Source organism: Triturus cristatus, chromosome 3_2 (assembly GCF_964204655.1).
Source record: "Triturus cristatus chromosome 3_2, aTriCri1.1, whole genome shotgun sequence".
NCBI classification, from domain to species: Eukaryota; Metazoa; Chordata; class Amphibia; order Caudata; family Salamandridae; genus Triturus; species Triturus cristatus.
The window spans coordinates 920,433,562-920,455,591 of record NC_140584.1 but is presented as its reverse complement, the minus strand read 5'-3'; the positions used below and the strand labels follow the sequence as shown (position 1 = coordinate 920,455,591).

Sequence of the window (22,030 nt, the reverse complement as noted above, 5' to 3'; positions counted from 1 at the left end):
CCTCCAAAGGCCACCTCCAGCCACCACGGGTTCACCCAGGGCCTCCGACCCACCGCCACCGAACTGTGGCGCGAAAAGGCCCCAGGGCCAGCACTCCACCAGGGTCGCCGCAGCCCCGTATACAGTCCGGGTTTTCAGCTCGCTTCTGGGACCATCGATTTGGGTGGGCCGGGCAGGCCATACATTATTTCCTGGCTAGTTGAGGCCCCAAGGCGGGCACGGGCACACCGGCCACTCCAGCCGGCCCCCAGGGAGGTACCCCCAAGAATCAGCTGATGGGCACTGCAGAGTCGCTCCTCAGGGGGGCTCCGGGTCACCCGGTACCGGACGTCGGTCGCCTTCCGCCAGGCCGTAGCCCGGGGGGGTCGAGTGCGATCCGCTGCCGCACGCCGCCCCACGTCGGCGGGCCTCCTCTGCACTACAGCGCCGCGGTCGCAGCTCACCTTCACCGCTGCTAGGCCTGGATGGGCGCAAAGTCGGGAACAGCGCCCCAGCCGGCAGTAGCGACTCGCGCCTCCGCTGTGGGAACACCAGGTCAGCTCGCCAGGCTCCGGAAGCAGCGCCCGAGCTTTGGACACCGCCACAGCCCAACTAGATGCGGCAGATTTCAGGATAATAGAGCCCCCGGCCCAGAGCTCGCCTAACAGACGTCCGCCATCTTCGGCTGCTAGCCAAGCCCCCGAGCCATTTCCCTTAACGCCAGTCAACTGCCTGCTTACATTGAATGCTTGGGGGTAACTTTTGGATCCGGACGAAACTTAGCCTTGTCCGTGTCAAGCACGACCGGTTGCTCGTGGTTGAGTTTGAGCTTTTTGGAGCTATTTTTATTAGAAATTGAAATAATTCATATCTCTGGTTCTCCTTATTGGATTTTTGTCATCTTGAAGTCATTATGCTTGTTAAATTAGTATATAATTTTATGAACTGGAGTGGGATTTTAATTGTGTTGTGTTTTTCATTTAAGCTGTTTTAGTACTTCTAAATGCTTTATACATTTTCTTAAGTTAATCCGCTCTGTTCTGTGCCACAGCTCCAAGGGGGTTGAGCTCAGGTTTCCATTACTGAAATCTTTACTGGACCTAAGGAGAATAGTGACATTATCATTTGTGGTGGACTACCTTTCACCACATCTAATTATCCACATTCCTAGAGGTGTTAATCACAAAAGAACTGTCAGAAATTACCTTGTATCATCTCACTCATTGTTACAATATTACCTCACAGACTGTGGCCATAATGTTCAAGCAATATAGTAACAGATGACGGCGTTTTTCAAATTATATTTTAAAATTAATATTTATAGGCTTAAGTAATATCGCAAATGTACAAGAAGGCTATTAATCAACTTCCTGTTTCTTATAGAATATTGTGTAAACATTTCCTGACTAAATGGCGTAATGTCATGTAGGGCTTCATTTAAGAGGTTTTGGCACAGGGCAGTGCCGCAAGGAATCTTGCTACGCTGCCCTGCGTCAAAAGAAAGGGGCAGGAATGCGCCATATCTATGAGATACGGCGCATTCCTCTCTTTTTCCCCTGCGCCGGCACACATGGGCTGCCATGCGCCAACACATGCACCCTTGTGCCATGGTGCAAGGGTGCCTGTGTTGCGGGGCTGATTGATTTTGTGCAGGAAAGGAAACTTTTCTGCACAAAATCAATCAATCGAGAAGATTTCCTCTTTCTATGTGTACTGCACAATGCAGCACAGATAAAAAGAGGAAAAAAGAAAACATTTCTCCTTGTTGCGCCTCCCTATTGCCACCCTGTGACGCATTCCCAGATTTACAATTCCTAGTAAATCTGAGGATGCCTCAGATTCCATGAGTGTTGTGTGGGAACGCCCACAGCAAGACCCATGGAATGCCCCTTTTACGCAGTGCTCTGCGTGAAAGGAGCACACATTTACAAGGCCATGTAAAGTGGCTTTGCGTGGCCTTCTAAATGTGCTACGGCACATTGCACCACCGGAGTATCAAAAAAGTGTTGCAAGGGCCCACGTAAATGAGGCCCTTAGAAAATCAAAACATTACATTCAGCATTCAGTATTATTATTTTAATAAGAACAGCTCTAGGATATAGACTAAGAAACAAGAATCAAAACAAAATTCAAAAATAACAAAAACATTTTTACTTTGGAAGATAATTAGAATGTTTAAAGCATCTGGGGTTTAAACTCCCCCCAACTTGAGTTATTTTTCTTTAAGCCATCTAAGAAAATCTGAAGCATTAAGTCTAGGACGAAATTCAAAGGTATCTTCAGCGAACACCACTGTTTGCATATCCACGCACTGCAAACATCAAGGAACTACTCATCAAACAAAAATTTGTCAACATGCATTTATCAAACACCTTAAATGTATACACCCTATGCCTTAAATGTGATCACAGCAATTTTGTTGTAAGAGAAGAAATACCTTCTCACCAATATAATGGAAACAAAATAGATCACATGATTACACCATATGTGACAGTAGTCATTCACTGTACTAAATACAATTTCTATGTATGATTATTTAGAAATACAGAATAAATAAATGAAAACCTGCTTGCTTAAAAGTACACAAAAACAATATCTACAAGAAGAATGCAAAACCATTAAGCACACACAACAATAAAATCAGTTAACTCAAATTCTGCAGCACACATAGAAAGAGGAAAAAGCTCTCAGGCTTGCTTTTGTGTAGGAAGGTGTTCCTTCCTGCATAAAAGATATCCTGCTTACAACTCAGGTACCCTTGCACTATGGTGCCAGGGTACCTGCATTGGCAATAAGCAGCATATTGTGCGCCAGTGCAGGGAAAAGACAGGAATGCGGCGTATTATGTTAAATACGGCTCACTCCTGTCCTTTCCCTATCACGCAGCACAGCAAGGTGGCCCGCTGCGTTGCATGATTTTTTTTATAAATATGCCCATTGTTTTCTTGTTAGGCTCATGTTTCCAGTCTAAGGCTGAACGAAATTGGGTTGCCTCTACATCAGGAAATCCCAGACCCCACTCTATACTGGGGAGATAGCGGGTGGTGTTAAAAAACAGCTGGGATTTGACTTTCCAGACAAAATATAGCTGTCATTTTTTGAGCTGGGATATAACAAGAGTTGGGAAGCGTAGAGCAAGGACCGGGGTAGTGTAGGGAAGGCGAGGCTTGAAGTTCATTTTTAGGCTAGTTATTCTTCCTATCCAGGAAATGTCACACCAGCCCCAACACCAACGGTACATGTCTTTACAGAGAGCTTGGAGTAGGGGAAATGTTTATGCCTAAATATTTAATGGTGGTGGATTTCCAGGTAAGGCAATGCTGACGCAGGGGATCGCAATGGCGTAGCAAGGGGGGGGAGGCAGTCCGCCCTAGGTGGCACGAGTTTTGGGGCGGCGGCTCCTCCCCGCTCTTATATGCAGCCGTCGTGGGGGAATTGTGTTGCATGTGGGGGAGGCAGGCCCCTTGTGTAGGTAGGGGCATTGTAGCTGGTTAACTCCCCTAGGACAGGCTAAAGACAGGGCAGCCAAGACAGCACTAACTGAAGCTGGACTCAGAGAGGCTGGAACGCTTCGTAGCAGTGGGTGTCGCAGAATGAGAATGATTCTCTACCAATTATAGAGACCGCTGGGAAGGGCTGCTAGAAGCTTGTCCTGAGGTGCACAGTCCCCAATGCCATGGCTGACAGCAGCGAGGTCCACTCAACTAGTCGCGGGTGATCGCGGTGGTAGGTTAGTCCTCGGAGGCTTAGTAATGCAGGACCACTCTGCAGGCCCAGTCTCTGCTCCTTTAAGCACAGAGGCTGCCACTTTCAGGCAACTCCTGGAGGGAGTATGTCTGTGTCACAACACAGCCAGAATCTCCTGGTCCCCAGCCATCTCGGTCTCAGCCTCACAGGCGCCCACTCTCGTTCCGGGTTTCCCTCAAATCAGTTCCCCACTTTGGTGTAGCTGACCTCTGGCCTTCTCCAAGGCTCCCAGGAGGAACACGGTGACCACCTAAGGATCTCCTCGGCTGAAACGCTCCTACAGTGGCCATTTTGCGAGGTCCCAATGAAACACTACGCAGGCTTCACGACCTGGGAAAAAGGGCTAATGTCCTCCCGATAGCCTGTTCAGGATGTTTGACTCTTGGTGAGCTTCTTTTCAGGAGTAATCATTGGGGTGCCCAAGACACAGCATCTAGAGGAGACATGTCTTCTTGGGTCTCCACTCTGGCCATGCCCCCTCAATTACATGATGATTTAAAAACCTGGGGGCAGATTTATGTTGCCTGGCGCATCCCTGCAAATCAGCAAGGATGCGCCAGGAATGATGCGTCACGCAAGTTTACCCTTGCGCCACACATGATGCGCCGCATTTACAATGCGGCGCATCATGGCGCAGGAATAAACAGATGCGTGACGCATCCGATGGCGTAAGGTTGGCGCAGTGCTTCAGTTGCGTCGCAAGCGCGACGCAACTCCAGCACTGTTCCAACCTACCCTATCCCTAACATGGTGCGTCAAGCCTTACGCCTGCTTCAAGCAGGCGCAGGGTTTTGGCGCATCAGCGTTGGGAAAGTGACTCAGTCAAATCTTATAGATTTGACTGAGTCACTTTTCAGGGGCGTTCCTGCGACGGAACGCCCCCCCCTCTGTCGACACGCCCACGTGAAACCTGACGCAGGTTTTACGTGGCGCAGGGCTTTACACCGTGACGCATCTCCATAGATGCGTCACGATGTAAAATGGGCGCAACGCGGCGCAGGGTTTACGCCGCCGCTGCGTCACAAAAGTGACGCAACGGCGGCGTAAAAGTGGCGCATCTGCAACATAGATCTGCCCCCTGGTCCTCAAAGCTGCACACATTGATGTTGGCGACTGAAGAAGAGAGTCAACAGGATGGAGATGTCACAACTGATTGATTTGGCTTGTGAAATTATCTTGAAAATTGAGGAAATTACTCTAGTGAATAATGTCTCATATGGAGATTCCACAAACATTATTGCATCTAAGTTTAGGCCCTGCTCTCCTGCATGAATACAGACTCTGGATAATTTAAAGCTTTCAGTGGCCCTAAATCAGATTAGCAAACTTTGAATTGTAGGGCCTTTCTACTGGCTATTGCAAAACTCTGGTATGCCACCCTCTCCTTCACTCTCTCATTCCATGCAGAAGACAAGTATCTACAGATTCAAAAGAAATTGATTAGAAGAAACATAAAATAATAATGTATGATTAAACCATTTTCAAGTAGAAAAAAAGACATTTCGCCAGATCCAACCCATGTAGATATAAACCCTGTTGCTAAGGCAGAAGAATCTAAGCTCTATTTACTAGCTTGCTTTTTCTGCATTGGTGAATGTGACAAACACACGGAGAGGAAGTGAAGCCGACATTATTTGCCAAAGACAAGCAGGGAAATAAGAGAGGCGATGAAGCAAACTAATGGTAAGCAGTGGGCAGGCTCTAAGCCCCCTGGAAGTAAACACAATGTCTCACAAGCAACAGCGCACGTGCTGTCTCAGGCGACCCCTAAAGTATAGAGTGGGGAGGAAGGGGAAAACTGTCAGAGATCAAGGAGCCTGTCAAGCATACTTAAGAGTATGAAACAACAGTGCCCTCTAATCATTAACGGGCATATCTACAAGGCGGCGATAGTAAATTATCGGCGCATTGGCGGCCGTTTTCGGCCGAAAAGCGGCGATAATTTTATCGCCTAATTAGCAAGGTCACGCTAACGCGTGAAACCTTGCATTAGCGCACAAATTCTTAAAGCCCAGCTTTGCATCTCTAATGAGATGCAAAGTGGGCGTTCCTGACCTGACATGACAGGAGAAATGTCGCTAAGCGACATTTCTCCTATCATCAAGCCCCACGCTATGAAGCATACCGGCAAGAAAAGTAGCGATAACCTCTGTTATCGCTACTTTCCTTACGCCTGCTTCAGGACTAACTTAGCCATGAAATCCTATGGAAGGTGGATATCATGGCTAAGTTTGTGAGGCCCTATCAACAAGCTAACGCCACATTCCGTGAGATTATCGCTGGGTTTCCAGCGATAATCTCACGTTAGGCAGTTAGCGCTAGGATTTTTATCGCTTTTGAGATAAGCGTTGCTAATAGCATGCTATCTCAGCGATAATTATCCTAGGGCTAAGTGCGCTTAGCAATAATTACCGCCGGTTGTTGCTGATATGCCCCCAAGGGCTTCCACAGCGAAGCCAGGAGAGCGTTAAAAGAAGGGGCATGACTGAGTCCTGTCTGAGAGAAAACAGCCTTTACCACACAGTCCTTACCATGCAGGCAAGCATGATGCAGGTAAGTATTTGTGCCTTTAATATGCAGTACTGTACCATGCAGATTTTTTTTTTCAAAAAAGTGATTTAAGGGTTTTAGGGATGGTAGATGTAAAGATAGGTGAGGGTGACTTGAAGATTCGGTGGTGGGTAGAGGTAAAGGGCGCAAAGGGTAACTTGAGGGCTCAGTGGTGGGTAGAGATAAAGGGCGGTGAGGGTGACTTGAGGGCTCGGTGGGTAGAGGTAAAGGGCGCAAAGGATACCTTTAGGGCTCAGTGGTGGGTAGAGATTAAGGGCGGTGAGAGTGACTTGAGGGCTCGGTGGTTCGAGGTAAAGGGTGCAAAGAGTAACTCGAGGGCCCAGTGGTGGGTAGAGATAAAGGGCGGTGACGGTGACTTGAGGGCTCGGTGGGTAGAGGTAAAGAGAGGGTAGGGTGACTTGGGAGATCGGGTGGGGTGAGGTAAAGGGAGGTTAGGGTGATTTGAGGGTTAGGGGGTAGGCAGAGGTAGATTTAAAGAGAAGTGAGCGTGACTTGAAGGTTCAGAGGTGGGTTGACGTAAAAGTAAGTGAGCGTGATTTTAGGGGTTAGGAATGGGTAGAAATCACTGCATATTTGATGATGAGTAACACATCCTTTAAATTATAAAATAGGTAACCAACAAATAAGAAAATGTGACAGTCGCAAACGTTAATTTAGAAAAACATATACTCTATTGCATCATTCTTAAACAAAGGGAGTGTGTTTACAGCGTCATCAATAAATAAAGCAACACAAAGCCGAAATGTATCATCTGGAAATTGGTCACATGCCTCAACATTTCGTTATTGTTCGTTGATTGCGTTCAGCTCTTGTACATACGGGCACACGCAAGCTTCCACTCTGAGGGTTTCAAGTGGTCTTGCAAGCAAAAGCAACAAAAAAAGTACTTCAATCCGAGTGCAAGCTGCGCGGAAGCACAGTAAATCAAGTAATCAATTGGCACTTGATCAATAGATCGTCGTAGGCAACGGTGCATGCGCTGTCTCATGCGAGACCTAAAAATACCATCACTAGGCCACTTTAATACATTATTGCTGTTGAGTTGTGCCAGGATACTGCTTGCTGCCGGAGGCATCACAGTGTGAGAGGGAAGTTGCTGAGCAGAATAAGAGATAAACAGCTTTTGAACTCCCTTTGCTATGGACTTTTCTCCCCGATTCAATGGCGAGGTTACAAGAAGACACATCATGTACAATGTGGCACCCACTGCTAGAGTTCATCACAAGAAAGCAAGAATGCACCTACCAGATTTGTAAATAACTCACATTGAACTGCTTAACTATTTACTTGAAACCAATTGAAAACACCATATTAGTGTATCTATTTTACAGTAAAGATTTCACATGTATTCCTCATATCTGCATTCAGAGAAGCAGGAAGAGCGCAAGGATTTAAAAGTGGCCTGGGGTAACCTCGATGGTCAGTCCAGTATTTCCCCGCCATATGTTTTCAAATCATCATCGACATACATAGATATTATTCATGTCAAATCAAGTACATATTACACAGTACTGGTACTCACGGGTACGCTTATCTCAACACCCTTTTAACAAAACAGTCGCCCCTCCCCCTTGAGTTGCTCTTAAATGGACTTCGTCTAATCCCTGGATGTTGTTGGGTTCTCGTGGGCCAAGCTTTGGTTGTAACGTGATGGGGTGCCTAGTGTCCCTGATCCAAGTGCTCATCTACTCCACCCTCCTGTTCCAGTGCTACTGGCTGTGGGGAGCCTGTTCCACTATTGTCCTGCCTATCTGCCATCAGCTCGCTTACTAGATTTACCCACGCCCTGCCCTATATATTTTACCTATCCCTCGGCTAGCTTCCCTGAGCAGCAGTCTACCCTCCGCCCCTGACCATTTCTCAAGTTCTTTTTTCAAGGAAGCTATCCGTGGCCCTTCTGGTGCCTTCCAATTCCTGGCTATCCCTCTTTTGGCTAGGACATAGGCCATGTCCTGAAACTTTCCAGTCGTCTTGTTTTTGGCCGTGTGTGGGAACCACTCCAGCAGGAAATGATCTGGGGTATACAGGAGCTCTTTATCAAGAAGATGGCCAATCACTTGCCTTATCGCTTCCAAAAAGGTTTGTAGCATGGGCAGCTCCAAAACTTGTAGATTATGTGTGCCTCCCTCTCCCCACGTGTCCAATCCAAGGTATCTCCTAATGCGGGACGGGGTTAGGTATGCTCTATGCAATATGTAGAAATTAATTAATTTGAATTGTGCATTCCTGGATGCTTTCGGGGTTCTCTAGGATCTTATCCCATTCTGCCTCTAGGATCTGTTTGCCCAAATCTTCTTCCCATTGTAATCGCAAGCGCTCTAGTAGCCTTTACATGTCTTGCCTCATTGCCTTGTAAAGGCAAGAGACCGTCTTGATCCTCCCCGCTGATAGCGCTACGTACCTACATCCTGCTAGCGCTCACGGCTCCGTGCCTCCCACGCCCCAGTGTTTCCTAATCCTTCTGGTGAGGGCCCCATGCTTCAGGAAGTGACCTCCCGGTAAATCGTATGCTGCTCATAGTTCTTCGAATGGGAGCAGTGTGGAATCTTGGTACAAGTCCCCCTTCACTGTCAGTCCTGCCTTTTCCCAGTCCTCTAACCCCGCCCAGTGTTCTCCCTGCGTCAAGCATCGTAGTAGTGTGATGTGTATGTCTGGAGAGTAGGGCACCTTAGTGCCTACCCGACACAGGTATCTAGCCCAGCAGCGTGCTACCATCCTGGTTTCCATTGTGTCTTCTGACATGTTCCATCGGACCCGAAGCATGTTCCGTCGGACCCGTAGCAGGGTTGTGGCATCTGGCACGGCTGGGTATTGTTCTCTTTCCGGGTCGCGTTCTGCCACCAGCCACTGGATCAGCCAGTACAACTGAGCAGCGATACAATAGCCCTCGAAGTCAGGGACTGCTAGTCCACCCTCCGCTCTAGGGCGCTGTAAGGAGGTCAACGCTACTCTTCTGTGCCCTGCTCTCCAGAGAAACAACGTGATCATTGAATCAAGATCTCTGAAGGTTGCCCTCGAGATCCATACCAGGAGGGCCCTGAAGTAATATAATAGGCGTGGGAGTGCTACCATCTTCTGGATTGCTACTCGCCCAGCCACTGACGGTGGCAGTGTTCTCCAGAATTCCATTGCAGTCTTTACTGATTGTAACGCTCTACCCACATTGCCCGCTAGCAACTCTGCCGATTCATGGTATATTTTGACGCCTAGATACTGCAGGCAGCTAGGTTCCCATTTCAGATGCTCTAGGTCAAGCGGTGGGTGGGCGTTGGACACCATAGGGTATAGGCTGGATTTCCTCCAGTTGGCTTTGAGGCCAGACATGGCACCGAACCTCGCTAGCATACCCCGCGCCCCTCTCAGTTCACCCACTGTGTCGCTGAGGAATAGCAAGAGATCATCTGCATATAGGGCTATAAAATGTTGTACCTCTCTTGTCCTCAGACCTGTGTAGTATTGCCCGCTCCATGTCCTGCACGGCAGTGGCTCCATGGCCAGTGCAAACAGGAGTAGAGAGAGGGGGCATCCCTGTATTTTACCCCTCTCCACCCTCTGCCTGGGGACGTGTACAATAGCCTCACCCATGCCAAAAAACCTCCTCCCAGTCCCATCTGGGGCCAGGACTTCATAGAGAAAGGGCCACTCAAGGCTGTCAAAGGTCATCTCGATGTTTAATGCGAACACTGCCGCCTCATGCTTGTTGTACCCATTGGAGCCCATGACAGCCAGGAGTTGCCTAATATTTATGGCTGTGCTCCGCCCAGAGATAAACCCCGCTTGGTCTGCATGGACCAGGTATGGCACGTGGGGGAGAAGACGCGTCGCCAGGATTGTGTTTAGGATTTTATAATCTATGTTCCTCATGGATAAGGGCCTGTAGGCCGGATAGTTGTGCGGCTCTTTCCCAGGATTAGGCACCGGGACAATAAGGGCCTCCCTAGCACTTTCCGGCAGTATTCCCATTTGTTATCGGCTAAGCACTCTTCAACGGGGAGACAGTGTCAATAGTCGATCATATTGTGTGACTGGACACACGTGCAGTACTTGATGTGAGTTGGCACCGGCAGACGGGTAGACCCGGCCCTAATAAATAACTGCCGGTGCTAAGCACCGGAAGGCACTGGCACAAATTAAGCACTGCCCACTCGCCGGGCCTCCATTCCCCCGCCATATGTTACAGGTATATTTCAAGTTGCATTGGAGTTCTGTGACCTTATAGAAGAACTATACGCTCTGTCTTGTTTCTCTATAAGATCACAGATATGTTGGTAAAACATAATTGTAACATAATATATTAATTACTGTAGCAGTCATATTCAAAATGACGTAGGGCAAATGGGGGTATTGCTAGTGCTTGGAATGTGAAGGAGGTTCCAGACAGCATTAGCATCTTTGACACATTATGTAGGAAAATTACCAGACCGAATATAGCTCCTCAGTTTATTCTTTGGATATTGTATTTGTGAAACAAAAATGGTTAGTTCCCTACAACTACTTTAAGAGCACAAACCAAATGTGTTGCCTTATCATAAATCTCATCTGAACTTAACACCTCAATCACAACCGAGCTGAGTTTGTGATTTTTTTCTATTTTAAGATTTGTATACATTTTTATTCACACTTTTCCAGTGCTTTATTTCTATGCAAATAATACCTCACATCAAAAGACTGACTATTAGGAGAGAGCATTTGTGGTAATATAAAGAAGTACTATTAACAAATATATAAAATACTGTTTGTAGCAAAAATATTATAATTCTTGGACCGCACGGTCATGTTTTACAAATTCCACCCACCCGCTCTTATTCCTGCCTCACCACAGATTTAGGAACATTAAAATTGGGCATTTATGCTTAGAACAAATCTGTTGCTGCAAGAAGCACAGGTTTCTTCTTTTTTTGCCAGCAAGTTACTGGATGAATTTTTGCAGTCACTAGCTCAGCTAATTATGTTTCATCTGTCATTGTGATGAATTGCACCAAACGTCCTTTGGTGGAATCCAAAAACATAGCTCGAGTACTCTCTGAATCTGTGTGTCTGGTCACAGGTATCTGAGAATAAGAGTTGGGACAGTTGAGGCACAGTATTGTTGTCTAAAAATACTGGAATATGGAATTTGCTAAACCACAAAAACTTGGGTTCAAGTTCCTGTGTGTTTAACTCCTTCTGTGAGAGAAACAAGGATAGTAACAGAATATTCCACTTATCTGCATTATTGGTTGATGTTATTAAAAACATAGGGTCATATTTAAAAGGACCTTGCGCCGCTGGTGCGTCACTTTTTGTGACACACCGTTAGCGCAATTTTGTGCTCCATATTTACAAGGACACGTAAAGCCACCCTGCGTGGCTTTTCATGTCCTTGTAAATGCATCCCATTTTCACACAGCATTTTGCATGAACACGCAACACCATGGATTCTGGCGCATTCCCAGGTTTATAAGGTTTCAGAAACCTGGGAATGCGTCAGAATCCCACGCTTTCCCAGGGGAGGCGTAAGGAGCTGCAATGAGGAGAAATACTTTCATTTCTTCTAGTTTTTCCCTCTTTCTCAGCACGCATAGACAGAGGAAAACCACTCTTGTGATTGTTTTGTGCAGGAAGGTGTCCCTCCCTGCACAAAATCAATCATCACTACATCGAAGGCACCCTTGCACCATGGTGCAAGGGTGCTTATGTTGGTGCATGGCAGCAAATTGTGCACCAGCGCAGGGGAGAGTACAGGGATCCGTCATATTGTTGTAAATATGACACATTACTGTGCTCTGAAAGTAATGCAGCATGGCAGACAAATGGCTTGCGGCACCGCGCTGCGTTACTTTCTCGTAAATAAGGCCCATAGTATTCAGAGGTTGATTTGCTAGAAAAGAAAAATAGCACAACCAAACTTACTGCACTGCAGTGTGCTGGAGGGGGAGGGGACCGCAGCGCAGAACCGTATTTGCTAAATATTACCAGCTGCTGTTCTCTTTGCATGCACTGATACACAGGCTGCCTAGTGCCACGCACACACGTTTGCAACTCAGTGCAAATGTGTGCTGTCTAGCATAGGTTTTGTACTGGAAGAGAATCCTTGCTTTACAAATTCCCATGCTCAGAATATTTTTTATAACATTTCAAACACTGGATTTGTATCATACATTACACCGATATCCAATGACTGGAAATGTTTGGAGAAATGTAAACACTCCTGCTACCTAGCGTAAGGAGAGGCATTATTTATTTAAGCAAATCCAGGTCTGACAATGTTTGTGGGTCTGGCTTTGCTTCAAAAACCATGGGTGTCAGCGGGGGAACACCCAAGTACCACCCTTGGAACACCCCCTTCATATAAAGTAGCGCACAGCGGAGCAAAGTGATGGTTGTGCTATTTTAAGCTTTCCAGTGCAAAATAGGGGGCATATTATCAAGCATGGCATTAAAATTATCGCCGCTTTAGCGGCAGAAAACTGCCGCTAAAGCGGCGCTAATGGGCTTGATAATATGCCGCAGAGAATTCCAATAAAAGCCCATGTTCTTGTGTTAACATGGGCTTCTATGGGAATTCTCTGCGGCATATTATCAAGCCCATTATTGCAGCTTTAGCTGCAGTTTTCTGCTGTAAAGCGGTGATAATTTTAACGCCGTTTCTTGCTAATATGCCCCGAAGTTTGCTCTAGAAAGTAAATAACATTTGCCCCTCGGTGTAATACCTGCTCTGAAAATCCGCCTTGGTTTTAGATGTAAGATTCAACATGGACCCACTTTTTTATGGAGTAATAATTTTATGAGTGTTTGGTGTTAAGCCAGTGAAACAATTATGCTTAATTCGATGGAGAAAATGTGTCATTGTTTATGTAAATAGAGGAATCATTAGTGTAGCCAGTACATAGGATTTAAATTATCCACTCTCTTCCCTCTGAATTCTTTCAAGTCCTAGGGGCATATTATCAAGACAGGCGATAAAATTATCGCCGCTTTAGCGGCAGAAAACGGCCGCTTAAACTGCGATAATGGGCTTGATAATACGCTCTATGGAATTCCAATTGAAGCCCATGTTAGATGTGAAGGACGTCTAACATGGGCTTCAATTGGAATTCCATAGAGCATATTATCAAGACCATTATCGCCGTTTTAGCGGCAGTTTTCTGCCGCTAAAGCAGCGATAATTTTATCGCCTGTCTTGATAATATGCCCCTTAATGTGCAATCAATCAGCTGAGATCTCAGAAAGACAGGAGGCAGTGAGAAAAAGGAGAGAAGCATGCTTACTTTCTGTGATTAGTCAGCACAAAATAAAACCTCTTCTTGTAAGTGCTTCATATATTTTACTTCTTCTTTGTGAGCTACTACTTACAAATTACTCAGATAAGATAACTGAGGGGCATATTTACAAGGGCCATATCTCCACTTTTTTGGCTTTTAAAGCCAAACAAGCGGAGATAAAAATATCGCCCTATTTACAAGAGGGTGCTAACATGCATTAGCGCATGTTAGCACCCTTTTACCCGACGCCTCCCTTTGCATCTTGAAGCTTGATAATAGGAGAAATGTCGCTTAGTGACATTTATCCTATTATTTTGCTCTGGAACGCCCACGATGCAAAGGGAAGCGTAGTGAAAAAGGGTGCTAACATGCGATTTTGCATGTTAGCACCCTGTTGTTGATAGGGCGATATTTTTATCTCCGCTTCTTTGGCTTTTAAAGCCAAAAAAGCGGAGATAAAGCCCTTGTTAATATGCCCCATACTTCTGCCCTTCACAGGAGTAAATGTATATCCTTTTCTAAGGCTAGAAGCCAAGGGCTCAGAGACAAGTTTCTAAATACAAACAAACGTACGTTTGTTGGTGTTCACAAACTCAGGGGGTATTCCCATACTATAGTATCTGCTCCCGCTCACTCCCTACCTGTGCTCGTGGATTTACACACAATAAAATGTCTGTGTGAGAAAATCTATCAGTGCAAAACTGACAGGCATATTTACAAACCCTATCGCCACAGTAACGTTACTTTTTCAGAAGTTCCTGTGGAGATAGGGGCTTCGCCTTATTCACAAGGTGGCATTAAGCCACTTAACAGGGCTTAATGCCGCCTTGTGAATAAGGCCCCCTTTCGCGCTACACTTAGGGGCATATTTAGGGGCCCCTATAATCACCACAATGTCACCTTTAGTGATGTTGTGGTGGCGATAGGGGCTTCCCCTTATTTACAAGGCAGTGTTAAATCACTTAACGTAGCTTAACGCTGCCTTGTAAATAAGGCCCTCTTTCACGCTATGCTTAGCGTGAAAGGGGAGGGCAATGGGTGCTGCTGTGGGCGTTCCACCACAGCACCCATTGATTTTGACACTGCCTCATATTTACAAGGGCAGCGTAAATATGGGGCAGCGCCAAAATTATGACCAGGGAAAACTGGTCTTACCCTGGTGCAACGAGGAGAAATGTTTATTTTCTCCTTGTTTTTGCTGTTTTCATGTGGGCTCTGTTGTGCAGCACACATGGAAACAGCAAAACACCAATGATTGTTTATGTGAAGGGAAGTCACCCTTCCTCCACATAAACAATCAATGAAAAAAAATGCTGATTTGCAACTTCTATGTGAGCTGCATTAAGCTGCACACATAAAAGTTACAAAACGGCATTTAAAGATTGTTTATGTGCAGGAAGGGGCACCTTCCTGCACATAAACTATGTTCCCCTTAACACAGGCACACTTGCACTACGGTGCAAGGGTGCCCGCGTTGGCTAAAGGCAGCTTTATTCAGCACCAGCGCAGGGGGAAATGCAGGGCTGCAACATATTCTAGTAAATATGGTGCAGCCCTGCGTTTCTAAAGTGACGAAGCGTGTCGTTAGCCTTCTTAGCTTAACGACATGCTTCGCCACTTAATTGTAAATATGAACCTTCGCCACTTAATTGTAAATATGAACCTAAGTGTGAAAGGGGCGGGCAATGGGTGTTGTGGTGGACGTTCTGCTGCAACACCAATCGATCTATTGATTTTGATGCTGCCCCATATTTACAAGGGTGGCGTAAATATGGGGCAACGCCAAAATGAAGACCAGGGAAAACCTGGCCTTAACATGGCAAAACGAGGAAAAATGCTTTTATTTCTCTGTGTTTTTGTTGTTTCTATGTGTGCTGTGTTGTGCAGCACACATAGAAACAGAAAAATGCCATAATTGTTTATGTGCAGGAAGGTGTCCCTTCCTGCACATAAACAATCATTAAAAAAAAATGACGAGTTGCAACTTCTATGTTTGCTGCATACTGCAGCACACAAAGAAATTACAAAATGTCATTACTGATTGTTTATGTGCAGGAAGGGACACCTTCCTGCACATAAACAATCTTTTCTTGCAATGCAGGCACCTGCGATGGCGCAAGGCAGGTACATTTAGCACCAGCGCTAAGGGAAGTGCAGGGGTGCACGTATTCTTGTGCATATGGCACATCGCTGCGTTTAGAAACTGTCGGAGTGCAGGGTTAGCCTTCTTGGCACAATGCCGCGCTCTGACAGTTTCCTAGTAAATATGCCCCTAAGTTTTCTCATGTCTAAAAGTAGATTTGCACTTGTAAATAAGGCTATTTGCACGTGTATGTCTGACTTACATACATGTGCAAATAACTTTGATAATTAGACCCTGGGTCAATATCTGCACTGTTCTGTAGATGAAAAGGCCTGTTTTCCTTGTTTTCATATGGCAAGGAAAGGTAATGTAGCTTTCTTACGTAATGCCTGCACTTTCACCTATTGAAACTTCCCAGATTATTTTGTTTCCGGCAAACAGTTGACAATACGGTTGGTTCTACTGTAGGACAAAGGAGCAGCTTAACGACAGCTAGACAAGAGCTTCCAGCATGTTGAGGTCATTGTGATGTCATGTTATGCCAAAACACATTGGAACAGATTTATTATGATTTTGCATTGGGGTTACGTCAATTTTATGGCACAGCCCTGATGCAAAATCATTTTTGCCATTTACTAAGCCAGGCAAAATCACTTTGTGTCACTTTGCTCAGTCTCGTAAATATGAAGCACTGCCTCGCGTTACTGTGCGTAGGGTTAGCAATACATGGGTGGAGCACAGGCGTTCTCCTGCATCCACCCATGCATTTTTATGCAAATCCAGATTTACAAAGACTTGTATACCTGGCTAGGCGCAAACATGGTGCGCCCACCAGACAGAGGCGCAACAAGGAGAAATAGCATTACTTCTTTCATTCTGCAGCAAACATGGAAAGAGGAATATGCTGCTTTGGATTGTTTTTGCGCAGATAACTATCGTGCAAGTGTAATTGTACTGGCACCAGGCAGCACACAATGCACCAGCGCAAGGAGAGGGCAGAAATGCTCCATATCTTTGAAAACATGGTGCATTTATGCCCTGTCAGTCAGGCAGCAGCCGAAAGCAGTGATGGCCGGGGCACTTTAAGCTTCCATCTTGCGACGGCCAGCCAGACATGCACCTTTTGAACCTCTCTAACCCCGAGACAGCATAGGGCTCCAGTGTCCCCGGGAGCACCGAAGGAGGCCGCTCCCTCCAATCCTGGTGCTTCTTTCATGCTGCATGAGAGCAGCACCAGGATTGGTTACTGCAGTTGCCTGGGTCCCGTGTTGGAGCCTGCCTGCCTGCCTGCCTGGAAAAGACCCGAGGGTGGAGGACGTGGCACCAGGAAGGTCAGTGTAATTCTTTTGGGATCTATTTATTTACTTTCATTTTTGTCCCTCCTGACTCACCACCCTCTGTACATGCCAGCCGCCACTGCGTACCACTTGTGTGAGGTTTGGGTGAGCCCCCTCAACCAGTATGGAAATTCCCCGCTTGACACCAGAGCTCGCTTTGCCTAAGGGACTGAAGATTCATCTCCCTGACCGAGGCCCAATAAGGCTGAAACACATCAGTTGTGCAGTCCCTCTTGGAACGGAACCAACACCGTTGGTATGGAGTGGCTTTCTGCATGTGACAAGCTAAAAAAGATGGAATGGAATAATCCCAAAGGCATTACAAGTGGCTCAGATTTCTTCAATCGTTGACATCCATTACCTGCGTGCTCTTCTAGTAAAATACAACTCACCTCTCTGGCTGCCTTCTGCACGAACCGCTCATCCGTCACCCGGAAAGCCCCGCACAGCGCTTCTGCGGGGTCATGCGGGAACATCTCCTGCCGCACCAGGTTCACGTGCAGGTGGAGGGCGGCATAGATGGCGGCGTCCACCCCTCCGTGGCCATCAAATACTGCAAAATAGGCCTGTTCCTCTTGATCCTACCAATAGAAAGTTGTTTTTTAGTTAGAAAATTGGATAAAACTGCTTTAATACGCAGCCATCTTTCCACAGCTGCAGCGTGGAGTACATCTTCTATCTGATGCTACAGGTAGGGGGCGCAGCCTTTGTGAGTGACATGCCAATGATCCCATCCGGTACAATCTTTCAGTTTCGTATTACAAACATATCAACCAGCGCGAGGCTGATCCAACCTTGACAGGCGTCTGAATGAAATGAATATTTATGGTGCGAAATCACAAGCAGGGGTTTAAAGCGAGAGACGAGTGACAAATGAAGGAACACGCGCGCCTTTATTTGCATTGAAATGATACGAGGCACGCGCAGCAACTAGGTTAGGGTACAAAAACTGGGTTATTAACATGTCAAGAAGAGTCATAAATTAGACTAACGACAATAGACTAATTCTGTGTTTTGTACAAAACAGACACCCGTGTTGGCGCGCACAGTTGGCCTCATTTATGAGAAGTGACGCATCGCTGCGAGAAAACAGCGATGCGCCACTTTTCATTGCACCCTCCATGCGACACCAATGATGCGTCATATTTACAATATGACGCATCATGTCGCAAGGAGTGACAGATGTGTCAGTATTTCTGAGGTGTCTGTTGGCGCAAAAGTGATGCATTGCTGGGGTGTGTCATAAAAGTGACGCAACTCCAGCAGTGTCCTTTCACATAGGCGAGCCCCATGAGAGAGGGCCTGCGTCAGTCCTACGCCTGCTGTGGGGCAGGCGTAAGATATTGACGCATTTGCGTCCTAGAAGTGGCGCAGTGAAATCTCGTACATTTCACTGCATCACTTCTACAAGGCTTATTTGCATCAGAATGCCCCCCCGGCATACATTATACCTGGCGCAGGTATAATGTGGCGCAGGGGTTTACAAAGGGACACATCTAGTTAGATGTGTCACTTTGTAAATATGGTGCAACAAGGCACATTTTTTACGCCGCTGGTGCGTCACAAAGAGTGACACACCGGCTGTGCAAAAGTGACGCATGGGCTCATAAACAAGCCCCAGTATCTGCGCATTGACCATGAGTGATGGTATCTGCAGGGGTTCGATCACTTGGACCGGGACACGCTGGCATCTGTCAGATGATTTGGGGGCAGATTTACAATAACTGGCGCATCCCTGCATATTAGCAGGGATGCGCCAGTTATTTTGCATGACTCAAGTAACCCCTTGCTCCACCATGGATGCAACGCATTTACAATGCGGCGCACCGTGGCGCAAGGATAGACAGATGCGTGACGCATCTGTCATCGTATGGGAGACGCAGTGCTGGTGTTGTGTCGCAAGCGTGACGCAACACCAGCACTGCTCAGGGGTGCCCTATACCTAATATGCTGTGTCACTCTTTACGCCTGCTTGAAGCAGGCGTAAGGATTTGATGCAGCGGGGACGTAAAAGGGACTTAGTGAAATCTTGTAGATTTCACTGTATCACTTTTACGGGGCTTCCTTGCGACGGAATTCCCACCCTGCATACATTATACCTGACGCAGGTATAATGTAGCGCAGGGCTTTACAACGTGACACAGCTCACTAGATGCGCCATGTTGTAAATATGTTACATATTGGCGCATTGTTTATGCCGCCGCTGCGTCACAAAAGTGACGCACCGGCGGCGTAAAAGTGTTGCAAGGGGCTTGTAAATCTGCCCCTATAATTTTATTATCACTTATCGTTCTGGAAAAGAGAACAAGAAAGCAGATGCTTTATCTCGAGTTGGTCTTACAGAAGAATTAAATACAATACAAGAAATAACTCACCCTATCCTACCTGCACAATGTTTTCAAGTAGGAGTCACTTCCAAAGAGCTAATTGAGGACATTCAAAAAGAACTATGTACAAAAGAAAGAAAGGAATGGGAAAAACCACATCCTCTACTGCAGTAGAGGCAGAATGTCTTATTTATGAATAGGGCTGCCGGTTTTCCATTTTTACGGATTTTTACATATAAATACAGACGGAAAACAAGTTTTCTTTTATCTGTATTTATATATAAAAACGGGAAAATACTAGTACATTTTGCTGTGCTGCCGTGCTCCAGCAGACCTGCCTACAGTAACACAAAACGTGTCAGCCGGGGCTGAGACAGCTTCCCGGGCACACACAGAGCTACCAGCGCACCTGAGTACTTCACAGGTCTTTGAAAGACCATTTACTTTTTAATGAGGCTTTGTTGTTATTTCACCCCTTTTAGAGTCCCTGCCAGAGTCAGATTAGGAGCCTCTATTCACACCATTGTTGCGCACCTGCTTTCCCAGTGGGTCGGCGAGTCAGTTCGAGACTGGACAAACGCAGCTCGCTCCGGGAAGTGTCTTGGAGGGGGGGCGTTAAACCCTGGGGCACCTGGGACTGGGTTCCGAAGACATATGAACGCCCTGATGGTTGCGGCGTGGAAAGCCGAAGACCACTGCGGTGGAGAATAAACACTGCATGACATCCAGTGGAGGAAATACAGTAAGATGCCTGGACAGTGTCTGAAACTCGCATGACTAGAACATGGCAGGGAGCCCGATAACTCTATTAACCACCATATAACACCTGCAGCCTCTGCTTTAAATGGGCAGGATGTACTCTCGGGATCTGAGAACCTACAGTTCTTTTATTTTCAAGGCAGAGTAACTGCACGCCTTTGCTTTGAAGCAATACTTTGTAAATGGGAGAGTCGTTTCTCTGTTCGGGTCAGGTACTCTGGCATGGGAGTATCTGTACTTTTTTATTTCCAGTTCAAGCACTTTCTGTAGCCGAGAGGCATGCTCCTGTCCAGGGAGTCCTGTTTCCAAGCTAGGTGCCATGGACACTTCTTATAGGTAAACGTTAGGCATTCGTGATACCCGTGGTTTCCACGGTCACCCAGCTAGAGAGCCATTACAGTGGTTATGGTGGAACAGTCACTCCCGAGTTCGATGTACAGTCGCTCCGTCCCAGGTTCCCAGCGATTGGCCCCTCCCTATCCCCATGGGCCAGCTGTCCCCCCCTCCATCTTAATCTGGTGCCACTGAGAGGCCACAGGCGGACCTGATGCGCCGTGATAATGACGCGACGCCCAGTTCTGGGGCGTTGGACTGTGCGGCCTGTGTCCTTTGGGGATATTTTCCTCGTCTTGCTTGTTTTGGTGTACTCGTCACCTAACTTCAACAAGGTTATGGTAATATTTTTGTTTTGTAGTTATTCAAAGTTGTTTTTGTTGGTGCAATCTAAAACTGTTTTGAAAAAGACTAAACACTCCCGGTAACAGAGTAACTGGCTTCACCGATCATTATACCCTGCCATCGTTGACACTTAGTACAGTTTTATGTTATTCATTTTGCGGCTCAGTGGAATTATACAAGGTAAACCACAGTAAAATGAGCGCGCTCTCAGGTTTAGGTGGCAATACTGTTTTGATTCTGTACGATGATTGGTTTGAGTGTATAGTTGTTTATGATCCACTTTTTGGATATTGTTTAGAAATTGAAAACATATTTAAATATTATTATACGTTGCTTACAATTCTGTAAATAAGTGTAAAGTGGTTAGGCTCAGCCACGTTTGCAAACGTGCTCACTGCAAACATTTACAGCATTTGATTTGCCCCGTTTACCGTGTGAGTGAGTATGCCCTTGGTTTTCTACAGATTAGCGTCTACTACACTTTTTCACAGTTTTTTCTTTGTTGCGTCTGTTTTTCTGTCCTCCTACTTCAAGCGCTCACTTAAAAAAACAAGCATTTGCAGTGCAATAGGTCTCGCATCTACTTGAGTTTGAGCTATTGGCATTGTAAATGACAATGCCTTTTATTTATGTTTTGGTTTTTAAAACAGATAAATAAAAGGCATTGTCATTTACAATGCCAATAGCTTAAACTAGCGTAAATGCGAGACCTATTGCATTGCATTGTTCTCTTCTGCAAACACAAAACGTCAATCCTCATAGTGATGGCCAGGGACAGCTTTAGCGCTGGTGAGGCACAATTGGGTTGTAGCTGAAGACAGTGTGAGTTTCTCTCAGTGGGGCAGTATGGTGTTCAGTGGGGGAGAGGATGTGGCACTCTGCCGATGACAGAAACTGCAAGGCTCAGAGACAAATGGCTTGTGAAAGCACTTTAAAGCATATTTGGGACATTCTGCAAATGGCAAAGTTTTCAGATGAATGTATAGTGTTGACCAATAACAACTGAGCGCATGTGTGCATTGTCAATTTAAATAAATGTGGAAAAATACTAGCTGTAGCGTCGTCTTTTGCTTGTGGCAAAAATAAATGTGGATAAATACAGAAAAAATGCCCCAAAAATAAATATGAACAAATACAGATGGAAATGGCAAACAAAAAATACCATAAAACCAGGAGCCCTATTTATGACTGAACAAATCTTTGTACCATCTGTTAATTACACCATGATACCTTGTTGTCTGCACATCCTGGAGTTACGAAAACTTATCAAGCAATTAAAAGACAGTTTTGGTGGCCATCCATGTT

At 46.1% G+C, this 22,030-nt stretch overlaps 1 protein-coding gene across 3 annotated transcripts in view; it reads right to left on the bottom strand.

The window, feature by feature from the left end:
- The window catches only part of PPM1E (protein phosphatase, Mg2+/Mn2+ dependent 1E), an 819,329-nt gene that overhangs the window by 202,903 nt on the left and 594,396 nt on the right, over positions 1-22,030 (bottom strand). For all 3 annotated transcript variants that reach the window (XM_085649376.1, XM_085649377.1, XM_085649378.1), the window contains one exon: positions 17,354-17,542. In XM_085649376.1, coding sequence (XP_085505502.1) covers positions 17,354-17,542 — 189 coding nt within the window. The remainder of the gene's footprint in view (positions 1-17,353; positions 17,543-22,030) is intronic.